Here is a 24,419-nt window from a genome sequence, read left to right as displayed (position 1 = left end):
GCCCCGCCCCTGGCCCGCCGCGGGACGAGTAACGGTTACGAAGCACTTTCTCGGGTGAGGTTTCTGCTTAGTCATTGTCTTCCAGGAAACAGCTCCCTCGTTTCGGCGGCGGCAGCGGTGGCGGCCGCAGAAGCCGCAGCGACCGTCCGCGCCAGGGCCTCCCTCCCTTCCTTCCCTCCCTCCCTCCCGGACCGCCTCTCCGTCGCCGCCCGGCCTCCTCGGGCCCGAGCGCACACCGGGCTGTGGCCGCGCGGAGTCGGCAGCCTCGCGCTCGCCTCTGGGGCCTGGGGCACCGCCGCGCCCTGCGAGGCAGCCGTCTGCCAACTCGCCCGCCCGCCCGCTCGCTCGCCATCTCTCCGCGGCTCCGGCGCTGCCCGGTCCCCTCCGGCGGCAGCTACCATGGGCACCGACAGCCGCGCGGCCGGGGCGCTCCTGGCGCGGGCCAGCACCCTGCACCTGCAGACCGGGAACCTGCTCAACTGGGGCCGTCTGCGGAAAAAGTGCCCGTCCACGCACAGCGAGGAGGTGAGTACGGTGGGGGCCGAGGGTCTCCTCGAGGTGGGGACAAGCAGGGCTCTCCGGAGCTCGACCCGCCCCGAAGGTACCGAAGTGAGCTGGGTACGATCCCGGCTTGGCAGGTGCAACTGCGGGGCGAGGGGCGCCTCCGCCGGTCGGAGTTGATCGCACAACTCTGAAGTCCACCGGGTCCCCTGCCTGGCTGGACAGAGCCACTGCAGCCCCGCGTCTTCATCTTCCGTCCCTCTCCCTTAGCCAAGGTAAAGGAAAGGTAAAGGTTTAGGGTTTGGTAGGTGGACTAACAATACGTTTAATTTTGATCTTGTTGACATTGCTTTCTCTATTGTACTGAATTTGGATTTGGGACAAATACTTACTGGATGTTAACATTGTATTTGCTTCAGAACTAACCATTAAAGAGGGGGCATGGTGGTACACGCCTTTAATCCCGGCCCCTAGGGAGGCAATAGCAGTAGGATCTCTGAGTTCGAGGCCAGCCTGGTTTGTATATTGAACTCCAAGACAGCTAGGGCTACCCAGTGTCAGCCCCCAACCCCCACGCCCCCAAAAAACCTAATCCGTAGTTGGAAGTGACAGATTAATCTAGAATTAAAAAATGTGTTATATTTGTGTTAATGGCCCATTCCTGAGCCAGTGGTTCTCCATGGACCGTGCAACTCATTGCAGAGGCATATTGGTAATATGGAACATGTATACTACTTAAAACAACAAAACAAGACAGATGTGCAATTATGTGTGGGGAGTAATAAGCTGGGTATGGTGGTGGGCTCTTCTAATACCCAGCCTCAGTGGGCTAAGGCAATAGAATGTAGAATTCGAGGCCAGCCTGGGCTACCATGTGATGCGGTCCTGGCTCAAAAAATAAATAGGATAAATGGAAACATTTTTAAAAAGAAACAGTTACACCTAGGAGCTATATGACTTTGAGCTATAACTTTAACCTTGAGTAATATGCTCTCATTAAGTAGTTGTGGTGAGGAAAAGATGGGGTATGAAAATACTCTGCACACATGCTTTTTATCAACTGGATCATCAGAAAGGTAAACAAATCCTGGTTAAAGGATACATTTCCTAAGTTAGGTCGTATTGTACCGTTGGTATCAGTGGTCAGAGACAGGCTTCTGCTCTTTTAATGAGGCAGGCTCTACAAGAGCACCTGGACTCCTTCTAGTTGTAAGTTGAGAGCCTTCACTGGTCAGATTTGGGAACTCAACTCCCTAGCCTAGCCTAGCCTGTGTTCAGGTTCCAGCTAAGTTGGTCCGCTGTGTTTGAACTGCCCACTTTGCCTATTTCTCTCAAAGGTGTCTCTGCATCTTGGTATAGAGCCATAGTTTCTCCCAGCACTGGGTTCAGTGTAGCCTTTGCACCTTATCTCTCCACAACACACTGCAGTAGCTTTCAACGTTTGTTTGTTTTTAATGTTTTTATTTTTTGAGAATTTCAGTGCATTTTTCAACCATCATCATTAGAAAATTGGTCAATGGTTTTTGACAGAAAATATTGCATTTTTTCATTCAGTTCACATGCTTCTGTTTCTCTTTGTGTGTGTGTTTCAACATATTAGAAACAGGTTGCATTGAAAGGATATTACTAACCCTTGCATACTATGTGGGAGATGTTTTTTCTATCCTGTTGCACTTTGTAAAAATTGACTTTTTAAGCTGGGTATGATGGCCAGGCCTTTGATCCCAGCACTCAGGAGGAGGGTCTCTGAGTCTGAGGTCAGACTGGCCTAAAGAGCAAGTACCAGATCATAAAATAAAAATATAATTGACTTTTTAAGAGTAGGATGAAAATTAAAGCAGGAAACAGTGAGGAAGAGTCCCAAGAAGTGTCGTGCATTGTAAGGACACCACAGCAGGTTAGTTAGAATACAGGGAGGGGTGTGTTCTGTCTGCACATAGAGACTTGACTTCTGTGTGTGAGCTCAGAGGCCAGAGGTTGATGTCTGATATTTTCCTCTGTTACACTCTATCTTGTTTTTTTAGACAGGGTGCCTCACTGAACCCAGAGCTCAGGGATTGGCTAGACTAGTCTGTGTGTTCCCTCAGGCCCAGTACTACCTACTGGCTTCTACCACCGTGCCTGGCTTTTCTCTGGGTACTGGGATCTGAGTTCAGGTCCTCACGCCTGTCTGACAAGCGCTTCATCCCCTGAGCCATATCCTCGGCCTGCAGAATGTTCTAACAACCAGAGACCAAAGTGGGATGCGCTACTTAAAACAGCTTAACTTCACTTGAAGAGATAAGGGAACTGCAAAACAAAACAGAAATAACCACCTTTTTCCCCAAAGGCCTGATCATTTTTTTCTTATAGATTCTTATTTTTTGATTTTTAAAATTCATTTACTTCGATTTTATTTTTTATTTCCTTATATTTTACGTGCATTGGTGTTTTGTCTGCATGCATGTCTGTGAGAGTATTAGATATTGGAGTTATAGACTGTTGTAGGGGTGGTGGGAATTGAACTGGGGACCTCCAAGAGAGCAGTCAGTCTTCTTAACCACTCAGCCACCTTTGTAGCCCCGAAAATTTACTTCTATTTAATTTTTATACATTTATGTATTTTTATGTATGTATTTTGTATATTTGTATATGTGTTTTGATCATATTTTCTTTTCTGTGATTTCTCCCAGACACTCCCCATTGAATTTATGTTCTCTTTCTTTCAAAAACAAAAACAAAACCCCACAATGTCACAAAACTTCAAAATGAAAAAGCAGAAGATCAGTAAGACAAAACATAGCTAGACAAAGCAAAACAAAAACAAAAATCTCGAGAAAAGCCATGGAGTTTGTTTTGTGTTGCCCTGGAGTACGCGTGATATACCCAGTGACACTCCTGGAGAAAATTGATTTTACCCCCTTACCAGTTGGCATTAATTGCAAATTAACTCTAAGGTTAAGGAGTGGGACACCTAGACTTCTTTCCTTTCTCAGTGCTAGGGACCTGACCTGCCCCAGTGCCACAGTCTCTGAATTCATCTGTGCTTCAGACAAGTTGTGTCTGGACGACACTGTCTCCTTGTCCCACCTCCTATTCTGCATGGATCCCTGTGGTCTGAGGAGGGGGTTGACAAAGACATTCCATTTAGAGCCATGTGCTCCGCAGTCTTCCACTCTGAACCACCCTTTAGTCTCAAGGCTAATCCTGTCCACTCTTGGAAGCAGCCACTCTGATGGAAGTTGACCAAGGCAGTGATCTCTGTGGGTTTTTTGGGTTTTTGTTTGTTTTTTTTTTAATATCATTTTGAGTTTTATGTTAGTTGGCGGGTTTTTTTTTTTAAGATTTATTTATTATATGTAAGTACACTGTAGCTGTTTTCAGGCACACCAGAAGAGGGCACCAGATCTCATTACGGATGGTTGTGAGCCATGTGGGAATCGAACTCAGGACCTTTGGAAGAGCAGTCAGTGCTCTTAACCACTGAGCCATCTCTCCAGCCCCGCTTTTTTTTTTTTTTTTTTTTTAAAGTGGTTCTAGTTCTTTGTTAAATTCTACTTTGATATCCTGAACTGTTTTCATTATTTCATCCAGCTGAGTTTTCACAGACTTCATTCATATCCCCTTGAAGGTCCTTGAACAGTTGCTACTGTGAAGTCTTTGTCTTATACTTCAACTAAATTGCTTTTCTCAGTGCCTACTGCAGTATTGAGTTGCTGGTTTCCGGAGGAGCCATGTTGTCTTGTCTGTTCATGTTTGTCTTTTTGTGCTGGGACCTAGGCATCTGGAGTTAAGATGTCTGAGGCATTTTTGGTGTGGATACCTGTTCTTGTCTTTAGGGGCTGTTGGTGTTCTGGATCCTAGTCATAGTCTGACGGCAGTGAAGTCTCTGGAAGAGTGTTTCTGTGGGTTGGTGGGTAGTGCAGTGGTTCTCAACCTTCCTAGGGCTGTGCGCCTTTAATACAGTGCCTCATGTTGTGGTGACCTCTAATCATAAAATGAGTTTTGTTGCTACTTCATAACTGTAACTTAGTTACTGTTATGAATTGTAGTGTAAATATCTGATATGTAGATGGCCTTAGGTGACTCCTGTGACAGGGTCATTCTACTCCCAAAGAGTCTCCACCCTCAGACTAGGGATGCTGGAAAGGGATGGCGATGAGCCGGGAGGAAATGCTGAGAGGGGGAGCTGACCCACTGGGGTCTATGGTAGAAGGTGTTTCTGGTTCAATGGCTGACAAAGGAGACGGGCTAGAAAGGGATTCTTATTTTTGTGGGGACTAAAGTAGAAGAGCTGAGCAAGGACAGCCTACATGTCTTGCAGTCTGTTCCTGGCATTTTTTAGGTCAAAATTCTGCAGCCCCTCCTTGTTTTTCTTAGTGCATTGTTTCTTCAGAGCAGAGGTTAGTGATTGTGTTGCATTACAGGACACATGTAACAGCTGAATCTTGGGTGCTTCTCATCTTCTTTGTTTAAGCACTTTATGAAAACATCATAAGGAAGACATCATCCTCTTAAGAGAGACTGAAAAGTTTGAGGATTCTACTAGCTTTTTTGGGTCCCAACTGCTGAAGCACAATAGTATCAGGCAGTCCAGGAATACCATTATCATCATCATCATTTTCCTCCTCTTCTTCTTCCTCTTCCACCTCTTAAGAGACTTGCATTTTCTCACTCCAGTTCTTGGTCTAGGTCTGCAGTAAGATGGCCCCTTGCAGGTACACACTGCAGTGGGACAAGACAACATGCTTCATGAAGACTCATTTGCTATTCCCACCACTGATTGAGACCACAGTACTCTTCCGCCCCTTACTAAGGTCATTGGCAGTAACTTCTGTGGCTGTGTATTCCTCATAGAAACTGCAGAGTTTGCATTCATTGTTGATTAATCTTCCTGATGCAACTGACTTCCTAGGAAGATCCATGAAAAAGAGGAAAAACCAAAAGCCACGCCCTAACTAAAACAGATTAACATGCTGGTAGAGTTCAGTTCCTTGTTTTCTTTTTATTTTATGTGTGTGGGTGTTTAGCCTGTACATACATGTATGCCTGGTGCCCATGGAGGCCAGAAGACGGTGTAACTCCTGAGACTGGAGTTACAGATGGTTGTAAGCTGCCATGTGGGCACTGGGAATCGAACCCTGGTCTTCTAGAAGAACAACCAGTGCTCTCAGCCAATGAGCCATCCCTCCAGCTCCCTAAGCATATGTGGCCCAAAACACAACTGTATATACTCGAAACACTTATTTGTAACTCTGTTGTGTGATTCTGCACCCTGGCTTTTGTAAGTGACAACATTGTAGTGTTGCAATGTCAGAAGTTGAACAGGACCACTGGGCTTGCTGGTGCTCCCCTGTAATCGATGTTCTTGAGAAGCAAAAGCGGGTGACAGCCTGGGACTGGGTCAGACTCAACTCCTCCTCCACCCCCAAAGGATGCACGCACATGGTGGGCGTTTGACAATTGAACTGTGTGATCATTTTGTTGTTGTTTGTTTGAGGCAGGGTTTCAAATAAACCCTGGTGTAGTCTTGGCTGTCCTGGAACTAACGTTGTAGACCAGGCTGGCCTCAGAGATCTGCCTGCCTCTGCTTCCTGAGTGCTGGGATTAAAGGTATTTGCCACCACTGCCCTGCATATGATAGGTTTGGTTTGTTTTTTGTTTTTTTTTTTTAAGTTGTTATGTAATATTCCAGATCTAATGACTGGCTAAGTTGTGGTGGTATTTATCTTTAGTGATGTTGTATGGGTATCATAAGAGTAGAGACAATAGGAAATGAAAAATAAAAGGCACTATTACTATTTTTATGGTAAAACTAGTGAATGTTTCTTTTTATTTTAAAGATATATTTATTTATTATATGTAAGTACACTGTAGCTGTCTTCAGACACACCAGAAGAGGGCATTAGGTCCCATTACAGATGATTGTGAGCCACCATGTGGTAGGGGATTTGAACTCAGGACCTTCAGAAGAGCAGTCAGTGCTCTTAACCGCTGAGCCATCTCTCCAGTTCTGAATTTCTTAAGTAATTAACTTTGAAATTTTCTGTAATTTGTTCAGAATCTAAGATTAATTAAAGAAATGCTTTCAGGAAAGGGGCTACTACTTTGAAGATAAATTAACATCTTGGATCGGGGAATTCATCAGAAGAGCCCTAATATGTAAATGTAATATGTAATATGTCTTACCAGGGAAAGAAAGGCACCTTAGACTGTTTCCAAGATTTGAGCTGAAGTACCACTCGTAGGATTGTTCAGCTTGACTCAGCCCTGCTGCTTCAGTATTTGCTAGTTTGTAAGGGAACAGCATCTACAAGCATGCACTGTGTGAGGACGGAGCTGTGAGGATGGCCATGATGGGGACATGAGGAGCTGACAGAGGAGAAGGATAAAGGTCCTGTGTGTCAGAAACGCTGCAGGGAAGCTGAAGGGGGAGGAGGAGGGATTGGGAGCAGGAGGAGAGAAACACCAGAGACAGATTTTGTTTTGAAAAACACAATAATGAAAATCAATACTTTGTAAGCTAAAAACAAAACAAAGAACTCTAAAACTTAAAAAAAGAATAAGCAACAAAAGAATACATTGACTTGTAATTTTTATCTGACTTCAGTTTAATTTAATTATGCTTTGCATAGCAGTGCAGATCTTGTGACTTGAATCCAGGTGAGTTGTTGTAAATAGCACATAAAGTACTATTGCAGACTGCAGAACTTGACATAGTGGCTCTGTTAGCTTGAGTGGGTACCCTCTTGCCCCTTGTAACTATCTGTACTGAGAAGTGATAAGATACCTGTTGTATCAGTCTTTATCATATCATAAGCAGTCATAGTGAGATAATGAGTTCAAAAACTCATTATCACAGTGAGATAGTGAGTCACTGCTGTAAGAAAGTGCCTTTGCAGCCTGGACTTTTAGTTTCTTTGTTATTGATTGCTCACAGAATGTGAACCACTGTGCCCTTGGTTATCTTTAAAGCAGAGATTGGTTGTCAATCACTGGTTGTGCCAGAGTTGGTGAATTAGTGATCAAAAATAAGTTTAGGGTCAGGCTACCAAGATGGCTTTAGCAGGCACTGGCCTCAAGGCAGGTCAGCCTGCGCTTGATTCCGCAGACCTGTGTGGGAGGAGAGGTTTGAGTCTTAAACCTGCCCTTTGACTACTCCCACACAGTAAAGGAATGTAATGGTTTTGTTGTTATTTTTCTGTTTTCTAGTATAGTGAGGAGTTGGAGAGATGGCTCAGCAGTTAAGCTCTTGTAGAGGACTGGGGTTTGATTTCCAGCACCCATTTGGTGGTTCACAGCCATCCGTAACTCCAGTGTAAGGAATCCAGTGCTTATTCTGATCTCTGTGGATAGACAGCAAGCACATACATGTGTACATACATGCATGGGGGCAAAACACAAAGTCAAATGAATACATCTAATAAAAGCTCAAAAAAAGCTTAGTGAATAGTGAAAGGGTATATTCTCCCTAGTAGAACAGTAGTCCCGAGCATGCTTGGTGTATAGTGATAAATAGCATTTTATAATTTTTTTATATCTAGGTCTTTATTAAGTGAGATAACTACAAATGTGTATTTTATAACATGCAGTGATGTTAGAATAAAAGTATTTTATAAAAGACACTGAAGACAAGATAAGAAGTGTACCCTGTGTGTAGAAAATAACTTCCAGATTGTCAGTGTTGCAAAGAGACCCATGCTGGTGGTTTTCAGACTGTAGAATTATATAGCAGTTACTTGGAGTGTTAAAAGGGAAATTCTGGCTGTTTTGTTTTGTTTTGTTTCTCAAGACAGGGTTTCTCTGTGTAGCCCTGGCTGGCCTGGAACTCACTTTGTAGACCAGGCTGGCCTTGAACTCAGAAATCCGCCTCCGCCTCCCAAGTGCTGGGATTAAAGGCGTGCGCCACCACACCTGGCCATTTCTGGCTGTTCTTAAGAGTGTTTGGCAGATCTCTGATTGGGCAGGAGGTTGAATGCTGAGTTCTGGTGCTCGGGACTGACCAAAGGCTGGCCTCAGGAATGCTAAGCAACTGCTCCGTTAACTGAGCCGAACCAAGATCGATTTTATTTTTTTAATGTATATGTGTGTTTTACCTGCATATATATCAGGGCACCACTTGCATGCCTGGTATCCATGGAGGCCAGAAGAGGGTATTGGGTCATCTGAAACTGAAGTTAACAGACAGTTGTGAGCTGCTTGTGGGTCCTGGGAATTAAGCCTTGGTCCTCTGAAGAATAGCCAGAGCTCTTAGCCACTGAGTCATCTCTCCAGTCCTAGGTTTGAATTTTTATTACTATAACACAGGTGAGTCTATGTAGAAGTTCCCCTGGCCATACTTATCTTTGCTGCTTTTTTTAAAAGTATTTTTATTTATGTATAGCATGTATGTGTTGCTTCTTGTCTTATGTGCACCACATGCATGCAGTTGCCCAGGCCAGAAACACGTATTGGATGCCCTGGAACTGGAGATGCTAGTTGTGAACGGCCTGATGTAGGTGCTGGGAAATGAACCTGGGGCCTTTCAAGAGCTACAACTGCTCTCAACACTGAGCCTTCTCTGCAGCCCATCACTTGCAGTAAAGTGACAAAGTGATTTCTGTGAACGCTGTTCAGACTTACCGTGCTTACAGCTAGGTTCTCAGCGATTTAGTTCAGAACTTGTACTACTCCTGCTTCTACCTCCTGGGTGTTGGAGTTAATATCTAGAGCCTCTCCAGCCTGGTCCAGGTCTTTTATAATAATGCCTTTGAAATAATTGTATATAATACATTGTATATAATAATAAATTATGAATACTTTAATGTCTTAAAGTTTCACTGGTACAAAATCACCTTCAAAACAATTAGACTACGACTTTCAGCCAAGAATGAGTTAAGGGTCGTGTATGGTGATGCATGCATTACTGTAGCATTCAGGAGGGAGGAGCAGGTGGATATTTCTGAGTTTGAAGCTAGCCTGCTCTACACAGTGAATTCCAGGACAGCCAGGGCTAGGTAGAGAGACTCTGTCTCAACAAACAAAAAACAGGAATTAAGAATAAAAGAAAGTTTGAATTTATAGTGTAGGAAACAAAAAATCTTAGTAAACATGGGCTTGTATGGTATTTTCTATTACTACCTCTTTCCCTCCTCCACTTACTAATGCATCTTTACTGAAGTACTGTGTGAAGAGCTGTTGATCAACTTTGAAAATGCTTCCTTTTGCAGCTTCGAGACTGTATCCAAAAGACCTTGAATGAATGGAGTTCCCAAATCAGCCCTGATTTGGTCAGGGTAAGTGGATGTGAATGCAGAAATCCTGCAGGCCTAAGCAGATGTGAACTTAATTTCCAGTTTGCTGAGTAAGGCCCAGCAGACAGTTGGCCATAAAGCTCTGTGGTTCTCTTGCTGCAATGACGGTCAGGCCTAGGAGGGTTGAGCATAAAGCAGAATATCTGATGTGGTCTCTAGGTCATGCCTTATCTAGTTTTCTCCTGCTTAGTGCCCACTACAGTTTCCTCGCCCATCAATGTTGTATTCCAGCTACTGTTTGGTCTAGTATAAAAATGATTATCATCCTTCGTTGTTAGAATATCACCCCAATAATATAGCTAGGAACAATTCTTTAAATGTCAGTTCCTCATGAAACAGTAGGGAGCTGTACTTTATTAAATGTCAGTACAGGGCTATTTTCAAAAGTGTTAACAGACACAATAACTATCTGCAGCTGCTTGTCTTTAGTAAAATACTACTTTAAAAGTATGGAAGAGCAGCCAGGCACCTGTAATCCCAGCCCTTAGGAAGCTCCAGGCAAGAGGATTGAGTTTGAAGCCAGCCTGGGCTGCAATAAAAGTTCTAAAGTAGACTTGACTACATAGTAGGCTCCTATTTCAAACAAAGACTATATGCTGGTTGGTGTCTTAGTTAGGTCTTCTATTGCTGTGATGAAACACCTTGACCAAAAAGTAGGTTGAAAGCCTACTTTTTTTTTTTTTTTTTTTTTTTTTTTTTGGTGGCGTACGCCTTTAATCCCAGCACTCGGGAGGCAGAGGCAGGTGGATTTCTGAGTTCGAGGCCAGCCTGGTCTACAGAGTGAATTCCAGGACAGCCAGGACTACACAGAGAAACCCTGTCTCGAAAAACCAAAAAAAAAAAAATAAATAAATAAAAGTAGGTTGAGGAGAAAAGGGTTATTCGGCTTACACGTCCACATTGCTGTTCATCACCAAAGGGAGGCAGGGCAGGAACTCAAGCAGGGCTGGAACCTGGAGGCAGGAGCTGATGCAGATGCATTGGAGGGGTGCTGCTTGCTGGCTTCCTTCCTATAGCCTGGTCAGCCTGCTCTCTTATAGAACCCAGGACCACCAGCTGAGGGGCGGGGGCACCATCCATGGTGGGCCCTCCCTTACTGAGCACTAATTGAGAAAATAATTCACAGCTGGATCTCATGGAGGCATTTGCTCAGCTAAGGCGCCTTCTTTTCTGATAACTAGTGTGTGTCAAGTTGACACACAAAACCAGCCAGTGCTGCTGGAAACTCTGGTTTCTTTGGGCATATAGAAGTTGCGCAAATGTCTGTGGTTTCCACTTCTGTTACAATGCCTTCTGCTCTAATCATGACCTTTCAGTCTCCTAGGGTGAGCCCTGTGATAAACTGACAGAAAGAGACACTAGATGTGGACTTATGAAACCTCAGAGCCCACTCTCCAGTGAATACCTCATCCAAAAAGCTCACATCTCCTAATCCTTCCCAGTAAACAGTGAGCCTGTGGGAGGTCGTTCTCATTCAAACTACCACAGCAGTTTAAACAAAACATCTTACCTTTTTCTGCTCTTTCTAAGTCATCAAGTTTTGACCTATTAAGGTAACACAGCTGGGTTTTCTCAATATATATTTTTTAAGAGCATTGTAGGTTCCCAGCAAGACTGAGCAGTAAGAACAGTGAGTTCTCATTCACCTGTGCTCCCCACTATCAACATCCCCATCAGAGCGCCCCCTCTCCAGACTGACTTCTTTAGTTTAGTGATATGCATTTCAGGTGCCTCTAAGTCTTTTCTGGCTTGATAGCTCATTGCTTTACAGGACTCAGTAACATCTCATTGCCTGGATGCACCACAGTGCTTGTGTCCATTTGTCTACTGAAAAACATTTAAGTTTCTTCAAACTGTTGTCAATTATTAATAAAGCTGGCACAAAGCATTTATGTATCCATAAATACTCAGAGCCTTGCTTCAAAATCCCAAGGATCTCCTCTGTTGTTCAACCTATAGGGGCCTGCCAAAGCCTCCAGATAGCATCCCTATCTGCCGCTGACCCTCAATACCAAGATCAGACAATCTGCAGATCAGACGATCCAAGGGGTAAAGTGGCCTGCACAGCAGCCTGGGTCTGTTGAAGAGCCTTCTCCTGTTCCAGACCCTGGACAAAGCTAGCAGCTTTTCTTGTCACTTAGTATATGGGCCAAAGTCACACACCCAAAATGAGTAATGTGCTGTCCCCCAAATCCACCTAGGCCTACTAAACGTCGAGCTTCTTTCTTGGTGATGGGAGGATCTGGTACAATAATTTATCCTTCACCTTAGAGGGAGTATCTTTCTACATGCCCCCCACCAGTGGACTCCTAAGAATTTCACTGAGATAGACGGCCCTTAAATTTTTGTTGGATTTATTTCCCATCCTCTAATACACACATATGTGGGTGTGGACATTGCAAAAAGACAAACAAAAAAAAAAAACCAAAAAACAAAACATGGCAGCTGCAGTCGCTTCTCTCTGCCTGCTGCCTGTGGATCAGGATGTAAAGCTCTCATTACTGCTCCAGGGCCAGGCCTGTCTGCTTCCTGCCATGAGAATCATGGATTACCCCTCCAGAACTGTAAGCAAGCCCCCAGCTAAATGTATTCTCTTGTATGAAAACATTTGCCTTATTCCTGGTCTCGGAGCAACAGAACAGTAACTAAGACAGTTGGTAATTAATATAGAAAGTTTTTAGAAGATTTAGCATGTCTTTATTCAAGATAGGTAATTTTCATTGATTAATTTTAAAGTAAACCTACCTCTGTGCCAGCAATTCTGACCCTCACATAACTCTATGCTCTTCTACTTGTTTATCATTTGTATTTTTGGCCATTATTACTTCTGAAAAACAGATCAAAATGAGACCTTTTTACTCCAGAGAATAGAAGCATGCACATACACATTTAACCTTTTTATATGTACTGCGCTTGTAAAGTCTATTAGATTTCACAAAGAATCTTATTGTCCCATGAGTCCTTTGCTTCTGAAGTACTTAGGACAGTACAATCAACAGTGCTGATTCTATGTTCATTGTATGTTGTGTTTCCTGCAGGAGTTTCCAGATGTTTTGGAATGTACCATGTCCCATGCAGTGGAGAAGATAAATCCCGATGAAAGAGAAGAAATGAAAGTTTCTGGTAAGCTCCGCTCTTTTCTTTTTAAGAGAATTATTTATTTACTTTATGTATATGTGTACACTGTAGCTGTCTTCAGACACACCAGAAGAGGGCATCAGATTCTCATAGATGGTCAGTCATGAGCCACCATGTGGTTGCTGGGAATTGAACTCAGGATCTTTGGAAGAACAGTCAGTGAACTTAACCACTGAGCCATCTCTGCAGCCCAGCTCTGCCCTTTACAGTACACTCTCCTGTGCAGTGGATGAGGGTGGGGGTGGGGGTAAATCCTTCCTTCTGACAGTGAATGACTCAGTAACCTGTTTAGAAACTTACTCTTCCATAATGTAATGTCAAGTCTTAAGAGGGAGCTACAGGACATCAGCGCTGCGTGCCGTGCAGTCAGGATGAGCCTTGGACTTACTGTTCTTGTGTGATCTGTGTGTACTCAGTGATTAAAGTGGGAAAGCGGAGAGGATAAAGGGAACAGTCAGGAACTGAGTCTATGCAAAGCAAATACAAATCTGCCAGTCCTGGGATACTGGTATGTAGTAGCTGAGGTTGCCTGAAAATACAGAAGGTTGTCTGGGCAACAAGCCATGTGGAAAGACAGACAGTGCACATTAATATTCTATACATCAGCACATGTCAGTGACTGCTACATTTCAGAAGTAGCAGTGAAAGTTGACAGTTTCTGCTCTTGGCTTACATAGCATAGCAGAGTCATTAAAATCCTGAGCTTGCCTAGATTTAGGTTCCTGCATGTATAGATTAGCGACTAAAATAATCTAGGATTAGCAAGTGTTCAACCTCTCTGAGCCTCAGTTTGTTTATCTGTACAGTGGGATACAATTATTTCCCAGGCTTCTTTATAATATGGATGAAATAAGAAAAAAGGCACATAGCTAGGGCAGTACTTACCACAAAGTAATGCTGGATAGCTATTATTTATTAACATATTGAGATGGACATGTCCATTCCAACCATAATACCATCTGTTGAGTCGTGCTTTGTGCGAAGCACTGAGTGGTCCTTTATGACTATATTTCTTCATATAGTTATCAAAACATATGTACCAAGAAGGATTGTTCTCCTCGCCACACCAGGATGTTAAGTAATATACAAGTTAGCACAGACCTGGGTATAGTGGCATACAGTAGTAGTTTCAGCTACTTGGAAGATCAGAAGAAGTTTCTCCTGGCCTGGCAATGTAGTGAGACCCCCAGCAGGTAAAGAGGAAGAAAAGAGAAAGCTTCCTCTCAGCCAGTGAATTGATGGACAGCAGGCTGTGGAAGTATGCCTGACTCCAACCCTGATCCTTCTGTTAACTTCACATCGATGCTTGTGTAAGAAAGGAAGGAAAGCCGACATTTGTGTGTAGTTGATGGTAATTCATCATTGTCTTGGACCTCCTCCAAGTTGTCCTCCGTCTCTGCACATTAGAGAATTTTAGTAGGAATAAAGTTCTCAACCCTAAGAAGATTTGCTCTTTCAATCTCAGAGTGCCCTGTCTTTCAGAGAGGGAGAGAGAAGGCCAGTTCAGATGGCAAAATTGATGGCAAAATTTAGGGACCAGGGATGAGTAGTGAGAGGGTCTTATTTGTGGCAAGGGGAGGGGCATCAAACCCAGGGCTTCACACATGTAAGGCAAGTGCCCTGTCACCCAGGGTTGTATTTGTGTTCATACATATGAGTGTGGGGCTGCTCGCTGTCTTCTTGGTCTTTCTGTTTTTATTAATCTTCCTCATTTGTGTAATAAGCACATGATTACTAAGAAAACTTTTAGATAACTACTGTATGGAAACACATACAAAATGCTTAACACACAAAGATAAAATGGGGCTGGAGAAATGGCTCAGCAGTGAAGGGCCCAGATTCCTTGCACAGGACTGGAGTTGGACTCCCAGCACTAGAGCCTGACGCCTGAGGACACCTGTGCTCTGCGCTCAGGCACACCTGCACACGTGTACAGAGATTATCCAACTACAGCTTTTTTTTTTTTTTAATACTTTTTGTTTCTTCAGTTTTCTTCTCATTACACACTTTGAGGCTTTTTTTACATTTGGCTTATTGTAGAAGGCATGAAAAATGTTCCATTATGGGGCTGGAGAGATGGCTCAGTGGTTAAGAGCACTGACTGCTCTTCCAGAGGTCCTGAGTTCAAATCCCAGCAACCACATGGTGGCTCACAACAATCTGTAATGAGATCTTTTCTGGTGTGTCTGAAGACAGCAGTAGGACAGTGTACTCACATACTTAAAATAAATAAATAAATCTTTTAAAAATATGCTCCATTATGCTTAGCCTATAAAAATAGACATTAAAAATAATTTCAAGCCCTGTTTATCTACCCTGCCCTGTAATACATGGATTTGTTTTATTCTTTAGAAACAGACATGTTGACAACTAGCATGGAATTTAAAGTTTAGAATTAAAGTGTATGTGTCTGGCTTAAAGTGGACCTGTACAATTACAAACATAGAGAAAGAAAACCAGTTTCTATCATGGTAATTCTGCACAGTAAGGGGTGGATATGCACAGTAATCAATCTTTTCGTTTTCTAGCAAAACTGTTCATTGTAGGATCGAATTCTTCATCATCAACTAGAAGTGCAGTTGACATGGGTAAGCAGAAATTTATTTTTTTCATAATAATGGATTTTTAATTATCTTAAGGGAATTAGTCCTAACCAATCTAGATAAATAAGTTGATTTCAAGTTTACTGTTTAAAATTCTAGACTAATTCTTTTCTTTTTTTGTTTTTTTTTGATACTGGGTTTCTCTTTAGAGCCCTGGCTGTCCTGGAACTCACTCTGTAGATAGACCAGGCTGGCCTCAAACTCAGAAATCTACCTGCCTCTGCCTCCCGAGTGCTGGGATTAAAGGCGTGCGCCACCATGCCTGGCTAGACTAATTTTTTAAGACTTGAATACAGTACGTCTTTACTTATATACAGTGCTCTTTAATCATTATTTTCCCTTTCAATATTACACTATAGATGAAATACTATAATCCGAGACAGCAGAATACAAATACTTTGGAATCATTTCAGCAGCTGGTTAGCTAAAAAATAAAGGAAGAGGGCACGTCAGAAAGCCCTTGTCTGCTGCAGAGAAGTGAGTGAGTGGGCACTTGGAGACATGTCTTAAATGACAGATTATGCAGGAATCTATTGTCAGGAGTGGCTGGTAACAGACAATTCAGTGGGCCTTGGTGAAGACAGTAATGATTGTTTTAGTATGTAACATTCACTTAGCCTTTTTGTGTCTCCCTTCCCTTCAGCATGCTCCGTCCTTGGAGTTGCACAGTTGGACTCTGTGATCATGGCTTCGCCTCCAATTGAAGATGGAGTTAATCTTTCCTTGGAGCATTTACAGCCTTACTGGGAGGAATTAGAGAACTTAGTTCAAAGCAAGAAAATTGTTGCTATAGGCACCTCTGATCTAGACAAGACACAGTTGGAGCAGCTGTATCAGTGGGCACAGGTAAAGCCCGTCCAGGCCCTGACACTTGTGACTTGGGGGGCGCCATGCATCTAGTGCGTGTTCACTGTGGGGCGGCAGGCTTTATCGAAGGCATTAGGAGCTTAACGTTTGGGTTTAATATGCTTAATTGAGCTGAGTGTTCATCCAGTTAAAAAGAATGAAGAAAACACTAAATGCTAACTTTTCAGAGCTAGTGAATTAAAGACATTCATTCAGTGAGCCATGTTTACACGTGATGAAAATATTACACTTTGTGTATTAGGGCTCTAATTTCTTAAGTAAGTATTTGTAACATATACATATATTTTTCTGTTACCTAAAGATGATTAGACTTAGTTTATAGGACCTGATATGGGAACGGTATAAAACTGTTGTCCCCTGACTCTTGCTCTAAGAACCTACAGCATTATGAAGGAGGTTACCAGCACTCTAACCTTTACTTCCTGTATTTTGTCTTTATTCCTTTTATTTCATTTTCAGCTGTTTCCTCAGACCTTTCATAATTGATGATAAGCAGAAGACCCTAGAAAACACTGTCCTTTCTCTCACAGACATGGTAGTCATATGTGGCTGAGAAGCAGCAGAGATGGACATGTACTGATCCAGGACGTATAGAACAGTTAGTTGGGGCTGCTACCGAAGTCAAGAGCCTCCTTAAATGCCTGATTAGTAGCCACAGTTTATGTGTTGACATTCAGTGTCTGCATTGAAGATACATTCCCTGTTGCTAAACCCATTATCACCCTTAGAGTAGCGGCTTCAGAGGCAGGTGGGCTATACTGCTAGTGTTTCCAGTAGGCTTCATTTTGAATCTTAACAGTACGTGTAATCTTCTATTGGCTTTTCTCTCATCCTAGAGCGTCTTTCCTTGATATCACTAACATGGATTAATAGAAGGCATATATTAATACAGGTGATCATGCAAAAGTATTTTATAAATGAAGAATTGTCAAATGTAGTTTTATGTTCTAAATTTTATTACTCTCTTTTTTTAAATTAAAAAAAAAGTGGGGTTTAGGAGAATGGCTCAGTAAGGTGCTTGTATTAGCATGAGGACCTGAGTTCAGCTCCTAGCACCCAGAGAGCACACATAGAAATACCTAGCCAGGCAGTGCCTGACAGGAAGAGTCTCCAGGGATTGGATGGCCAGCCAGTCTAGCTAAATTAGTGTGTGCTGGGTTCAGTGAAGAGACCCTGTCACAAAATATGGTAGAAAGTAATTAAGGAAGATACCCGATACCAACCTCTGGCTTCCACATGCACCAGTATACACACATATGTGCAAAGGCACAAAGTTCATTGTCTAACTACATGTGCAAAGCAATAGGTTTCAATATAGCATTTTCACACATATTTCACGCCAACATCTAGTTGATCTCCTCTCTCCACTCTCCCTGTGGGCCTCTTCCTTTCTCCTCGTTGTATTCCATTCCCTTTTCACCCCTCAAGATTTCCTCTTCTCCGTTCTAGCTTCATGACCTAGACACATACACACATCTGAGAGAAACATGCAGTCTTGCCTTTTTGAGTCCAGTTTTTTCCAGTCCATATAATAATTTCTCAGTCTGTTTATTTTCCTGCCAATATCATAGTTTCATTTTCTTTATGGAATTCAGACTCCATTGTGTTTATCAGTTTCTCTTTCTCCCTTCTGTTGATGGACTTGCAGACTAGTTCTGTTTCCTAGCAACCATCAATATTAGCTTGATGCTTTCTGCTTTCTTTTTTTTCTCTCTCTCTTTCTTTTCTCTTCTTTTCTTTTCTTTTCTTTTCTTTTGGTTTTTTGAGACAGGGTTTCTCTGTGTAGCCCTGGCTGTCCTGGAACTCACTCTGTAGACCAGGCTGACCACAAACTCCTCCTGCCCCTGCCTCCCAAGTGCACCACTGCCCAGCCTTGTTTGTTTGCTTGTTTTGGTTTTGGTTTGGGTTTTTTTGTGTGGCTTTCTGTTTTCTGTGTGACATAATTGAATACAGTTCACTTTGTTTCCACTTTTAGGTAAAACCCAATAGTAACCAAGTTAACCTGGCCTCCTGCTGTGTGATGCCACCAGATTTGACTGCGTTCGCTAAACAATTTGACATACAGCTACTGACTCATAATGACCCAAAAGGTAAGACTGGGATTTTCATCTCTAGGCTTGGATCCTGAGCTTTTGGGAGACAACCTGTTCAGTGGGCTGGAGGTGCAGGCCAGTGATAGGATGCTTGTGTAGCAGGCACATGGTCTGGGGTGGATCCCCAACATTATACACACACATTTTAAGAAAAACACAAATGTTGACATTAGTTTAAAGTCTGTGCTGTGATAAAGGTACAGTGCTGTTAATTGGAAATACTACTGCTAATTTAAAACATCCACGTCTTTATTTTTTGTCTCTGCAATAGTGGAGTTGGAAAACAATTGGCAGGCTCCTATGCAAGAGCATGAAAATGAACGCAGCCATTTTTTAGATGGCACATTTTTGTTTTTGTTTTGTTTTAAAGAAAGCAATGGACATAATGCTCTGATGAATATACTTAGGTATTATGCTATGGCCAAAGGAAAAGTTCAAAGTAATAAAAAAAAGTAGATATCCTTTTGCCAGTGATGAGGAACACGTTATGATATACACCTAATAACTAATGGGGGAGTTAAATGGCTTTAAATCTTCCTGTACTTATACCTTTTGGCACATACTAATATTTTTCCATGTAATTAAGTATGATATTGTGTGAATCTCTCTCTCTCTCTCTCTCTCTCTCTCTCTCTCTCTCTCTCTCTCGTGTGTGTGTACTGTAAATAGTATTAGGAATGATTTATATTCTTATTACTTTCTTGTATATTTCACAGTTGTGCAAATTCCAGTCTCCTAACCAAAAGTTATGAATTAAAATAGGCTATGATACACATACATTCAATTTTGTTGTGTTTTTTGAAATAGGCTCTCTTGCAGGCATGCTGGCCTGGAGGTCACTATGTAGCCACAAATGACTTTCCTTGTGAACCTCCTGCCACCTTCCCCACGTGCTGCGGCACCTCTGTGCCATCAGAGCTGTTTATTGGCTGGGGTAAACAAAACCAAGTGCACATTAGGCAGGCGCTCGCTCTCCCAGCCACTAATCCTTGGTGCTGGATTCACTTCTGCTGTGTTAAATGCTTACGTACATAGTAAGGAGTTTCTGTCTTCAAACCTAACCTGTGGGGTGTTGTTTTAGAACTACTCTCTGAGGCAAGTTTCCAGGAAGCTCTTCAAGAAAGCATCCCTGACATTGAAGCCCAGGAGTGGGTGCCGCTGTGGCTGCTGAGGTACTCGGTCATCGTGAAGAGCAGGGGGATCATCAAGTCCAAAGGCTACATTCTGCAAGCCAAAAGGAGGGGCTCTTAACTCCCGGAGCGCTCACCGCTCACTGACCTGGTGTTGTCTGGAATATAAGATACAAATTGATTTTAAAATTGAGATTTTTTTTAAAAAAAAAAATGTAGCTCCGGCTTACAAGAAGCGCCCCCGAGGTGCGCGTGCAGTTGTTCGGCACTGTGTTGAGTTCTGAGGGCCTCCCGTGCCTCTGCAGCAGCACACTCACAGCAACCACTGTATTCTTCTCATTAAACTGCTGTTCCTAACGGAAAACGTCTATGAAGAGAAATACTTGCAATATAGTTCCTTTATTTTTATGAGTAATAGAAATCAAGAAAATTTGTTTTAAGATATATTTTGGCTTAGGCATCAGGGTGATGTATATACATATTTTTTATTTCCAAAATTCATGAATTGCTTCTTACTCTATACTTCTATAAGTGATTACATTACAATTGTTAAAACATACTAGATTTTTTTCCCTGTCATTGGCAAAACAATCTATCTCAGTAACTACAGCAGTCTACTAGTAATGTAAATAAAAGTCATTCTTTGATCCACGAATGGAAATTTAATCTGTGTGTTCTTGCTTACAGCGTAGCTATAGCTATGCATTGACCATGTGTTCTGGGTCATGTTTCTTCCACCTCTTATCTACAAAGGCAGCATGTCTGAGAAGGCGGCTTGATGCTTTAACATTATTGTTTGGGAGTTTCATAAAAGCAACTACTGTTGCTATCTTCAGAGTCTTTGGACCTCTTCCTGTACTCTCAGTGTGTTGCTCAGTTGGACTCACACCACATGCTTAGCACTATGGGCTCTGGAGAGATGAATTAAGAATCAGCCAAGTAAAACTTTTGATCTCTGTACCTGTCAATTACTGACAAGGAATAAAGCCAGGAAAGGCAGAGGGGAAGAAAATCATTTAGTTTTAATGTCATACTAGTTTAAGAATCAGAAAATTGCAAAGAGGCTATGGTCCTTATATGTAGCATTGAAAGGTCTTAATCTCTAGATGTGCGTCTGTCACCCAGGTTCAGTTTCTCTTTAAAAGGTGTCTTGTATGCCAATATTTTTAAACCATGAGTCTTTGTAAAACCAATTTTGCTCAGAAAATTTCAATGTAGAGAAAAGAACTAGAGTTCTATGTTAAGCCAATACAGTAGATGTTTTTCTTAAGTGTGACTTTGTGGTTACTGACTCGATGCTATTCTCAATTAGAATTATGTGAAAACAACTGATTTGCCTACAGAATTTGAACTAAAAGCCTATAATTATATTGATTGTATATAATGCTAAATATATAGGTAATGGTTAAATTTGGAAATGTAACTGTTTTCTATAGCGTATATCTTTAAATATATGTTGTATTTAAAATCTGTGCAGTGCGGTGTCTGAGCTGCTCTGAAGGAAAACTTTAATATCTCCTTTATTGTTTTTAAAACCCAAGACACGCACACAAACATTTTTTTTGAAGGGTTACTTTAAGGATGTAAGAAAACAAAAACAAAACCTTCCTTTGCTGATGTATCCAGATGTTTGTGAATGACACCAAATCTCAACATGGAAGGAAATAGAATTATGGGTTCATTTTGTGAAAGGATCATGTACAGAAGAATTTTTTTTTTTTTTTTTTTGGTTTTTCAAGACAGGGTTTCTCTGTGTAGCCCTGGCTGTCCTGGAACTCACTCTGTAGACCAGGCTGGCCTCGAACTCAGAAATCCGACTGCCTCTGCCTCCCGAGTGCTGGGATTAAAGGCGTGCGCCACCACACCCGGCCTCAGAATGGAATTTTAAAGTGATTTTATTGTTGTTTTACTCCAAATCCTTACATTATTGGGTAACCTTTAAAAATGAGTCTTTTTGGGCTGGAGAGGTGGCTCAGTAATGAAGAGCACCTACTGCTCTTCCAAAGGTCCTGAGTTCAAATTCCAGCAACCACATGGTGGCTCACAACCATCCGTAATAAGATCTGACACCCTCTTCTGGTGCATCTGAAGACAGCTGCAGTGTACTTAGATATAATAATAAATCTTTTTTTTTTTTTAAATGAGTCTTTTCAGGGCTGAAGAGATGGCTCAGTGGTTAAGAGCATTTGCTGCTCTTGCAGAGGGTCTAGGTTCAGGTTCTCACAGCAACATAGTAGCTCACAAATATCTGTAACTTCAGTTATAGGGGATCCAATATCTTCTGCCGACCTAGTGGTACCAGTCACGTACATGGTACACATACATACACACAGGCAAAATACATACACACACACCCCTCTACATACTTCTCTCTCTCTCTCTCTCTCTCTCTCTTTCAAAAATACTCAAATAACTCCTTTAAAATGAAAAGCTAAGTTATCAGTAGTGTGTATAAAAGATATATTTGAATGCAGTGACCCAGAATAGAAAGATTTTGTGGGTAATAGAATTCTAAGTAAACATTTTAAAAAGGTTTTCACTTACTACATTCCCAAAATTGAGTGGCACCTTATTCAGCAGCGCTCTGTGACTTGGGATTCATTCCTCATGTTTACCTTAAATTCTACCAAAGAATTTTAGACATCAGAAGGACCAAGGTCTCTTTCAAGCTAGGTTCATGTGCTGTAAAGTCTGAAGACCTTTTTGTTTGTTTTCTGAGAAGGGGTCTCTGATGTAGTCCTGGTTGCCCTGGAACTTGCTATATAGACCAGACTGGCCTCAAATAGAGATTTGCCTGCTTCTGCCTCGCTAGTGCTAGGATTAAAGGCGGGTGCCATAACACCCTACCCCTGATGAGCATATTGGTGGCAGAACACTAATACAGCATCTATTTAAGGATGAGCAGTGCTAGAACGTGAATCAGAACCAGCTAATAGATAGATGTTCAGTCCTGAAAAATGGTTATCTGGACATGTGAGTTTATGCTTTCATTTGGTTGTCAATGATGAGAATGTCTAGGATCTGAAGCGCAACTTTAAATTTGAACTATTTGAATTTAAACAGTATAATTTGAAAAAAAACGAATTATTTTTAAAACTATATAAATGTAAAGTAAAAACTGAAGTTATTCTGTATTGCATAGACAATACAGATTTTTTGTGAAAACCATAAAGCTATTTTGTCTACTTTGCATGAATACTTCAGACTTTTCTATATCAGGGCCAAGGAGTAACTAAAAATTGGACCTTGCTTTTCAGAGATAAAAATTCTCAGCTCATCTTAATTCCATGTCTTTATCTAAGTGTTTCCTTCTAGGTCTCCCACCGAGTATTTGATCTTTGAAATGTAAGCAACTGATCGCTGATCGATATTGGCTGGCGATTCATTCTTCTGCCAAATGTACATACAGGGAATTGTGAAGATGTTTAAAGAATTTAAATTACTTGTGCAATTGTGTTCTTATTTGCAGATACGCCAGCTTTTGACTTTAAACTTATTTTTCCAACACTTAATTTCTAGTGCTTCAACATCAACTCCCTCTCTTTTCAACATAAAATTGATGAAGGAATGTGGCAGAGTTTGATTTTTCAAAAATATGTAACAATATTTTTATAGTTTTCAGATTGAGGGAAGCAGAAAATGGAAATAATTAACTTTTCTTATGTGTCTATAATAGTATACTAAAACAAAATATAAAGCACTGTTAAAGCTAATTTTTATTTTGCTTATATTAAACATGTGAGTTGTATGTTTTTAATTTGTGTTGTTTGAATAATGGGAACATCCTAAAAGCATCACAGTGGTTTTGAACCATTTAAATTCAAACACTATGATCTGAAAATAAATGAGTTATTTGAACAATATCTAAGCCATAAAGCTATTCATTCACTCAGCAGTGTGCTGTGTGTTACATAAGATCCTACAGATGGGGACACAAACAATATTGGCTCAGCGGTTAAGAGCACTGACTGCTCTTCCGAAGGTCCCAAGTTCAAATCCCAGCAACCACATGGTGGCTCACAACCATCCATAATGAGATCTGACGCCCTCTTCTGGTGTGTCTGAAGACAGGTACAGTAAACTTACATATAATAATAAATAAATCTTCAGTTATTGTGTCTGCAGTACACAAGTGTAACCACCAGTGGCCAAGGTTACTGGGTTCCTGAAAGGAAAGATGGGGTTGGATGGGAAAGGCTGCAAGAGAAATAAGGAGCCAAGACAAAGTTCTGATCAAGGCCAATGTTTACTTATGAGTCTTGAGCTTATAAAGGGGGGAACCCATCCCCTACCATGCCAGTATCTCATTGCTTTGTCAGGATAGTGTCAGGAAAACAGGTTCAGCCTCTCAGCAGGTAATGGTGTCTTGAAAAAAACCCGCAGATGTGGCAGACAAAAGACTTTACCTAGGTTGTAAGACTCCACCCTAGGTGGGCTAGCAACTGTGGCAAACCAGCTCTGAGCAACCTGCTCAAGGCTGGGAGGAGGGCGCATAAGCGTTCGGAGCAAGCAGAGGTCCTGAGTTCAATTCCACATGATGGCTCACAACCGTTTGTACAGCTACATTGTACTCATACATAAAAATAAATAAATCTTAAAGTTCTGCCTGATTTGTAAATATTTTATCAAACCATGGTAAACTTGTCTGTAAGCAAGTTTCAGTACAGTGACGGCATCTTCAAGTCTTACTCTGGGGCGGGGGAGACGGCTGCACGGACACCTCCCATACAAGCATGCGGACTGATGTGTGTGGCTCCCCAGCAGCCAGGAAAAGCCAGGCATGGCAGTGGGGCAGGGAGGTGCTCTTCCCAGCTG

General features: G+C 41.9%; 1 protein-coding gene across 1 annotated transcript; it reads left to right on the top strand.

The window, feature by feature from the left end:
- Positions 1-24,207, top strand: Gclm (glutamate-cysteine ligase modifier subunit). Its single transcript, XM_021157716.3, has 7 exons — positions 1-525; positions 9,690-9,755; positions 12,812-12,896; positions 15,440-15,499; positions 16,158-16,360; positions 18,357-18,471; positions 19,556-24,207. The coding sequence occupies exons 1-7, from the start codon at positions 400-402 to the stop codon at positions 19,723-19,725; spliced, it is 825 nt and encodes a 274-aa protein (XP_021013375.1). The 5' UTR covers positions 1-399; the 3' UTR covers positions 19,726-24,207.
- The last annotated feature ends 212 nt before the right edge of the window (positions 24,208-24,419 follow it).

The sequence above is a fragment of the Mus caroli genome, unplaced genomic scaffold, assembly GCF_978045245.1.
Source record: "Mus caroli unplaced genomic scaffold, Mus_caroli_1 scaffold_3, whole genome shotgun sequence".
In the NCBI taxonomy this organism is placed as follows: domain Eukaryota; kingdom Metazoa; phylum Chordata; class Mammalia; order Rodentia; family Muridae; genus Mus; species Mus caroli.
Note: the sequence above shows the minus strand (reverse complement) of the source record. Positions and strands in the feature narration are given on the sequence as shown.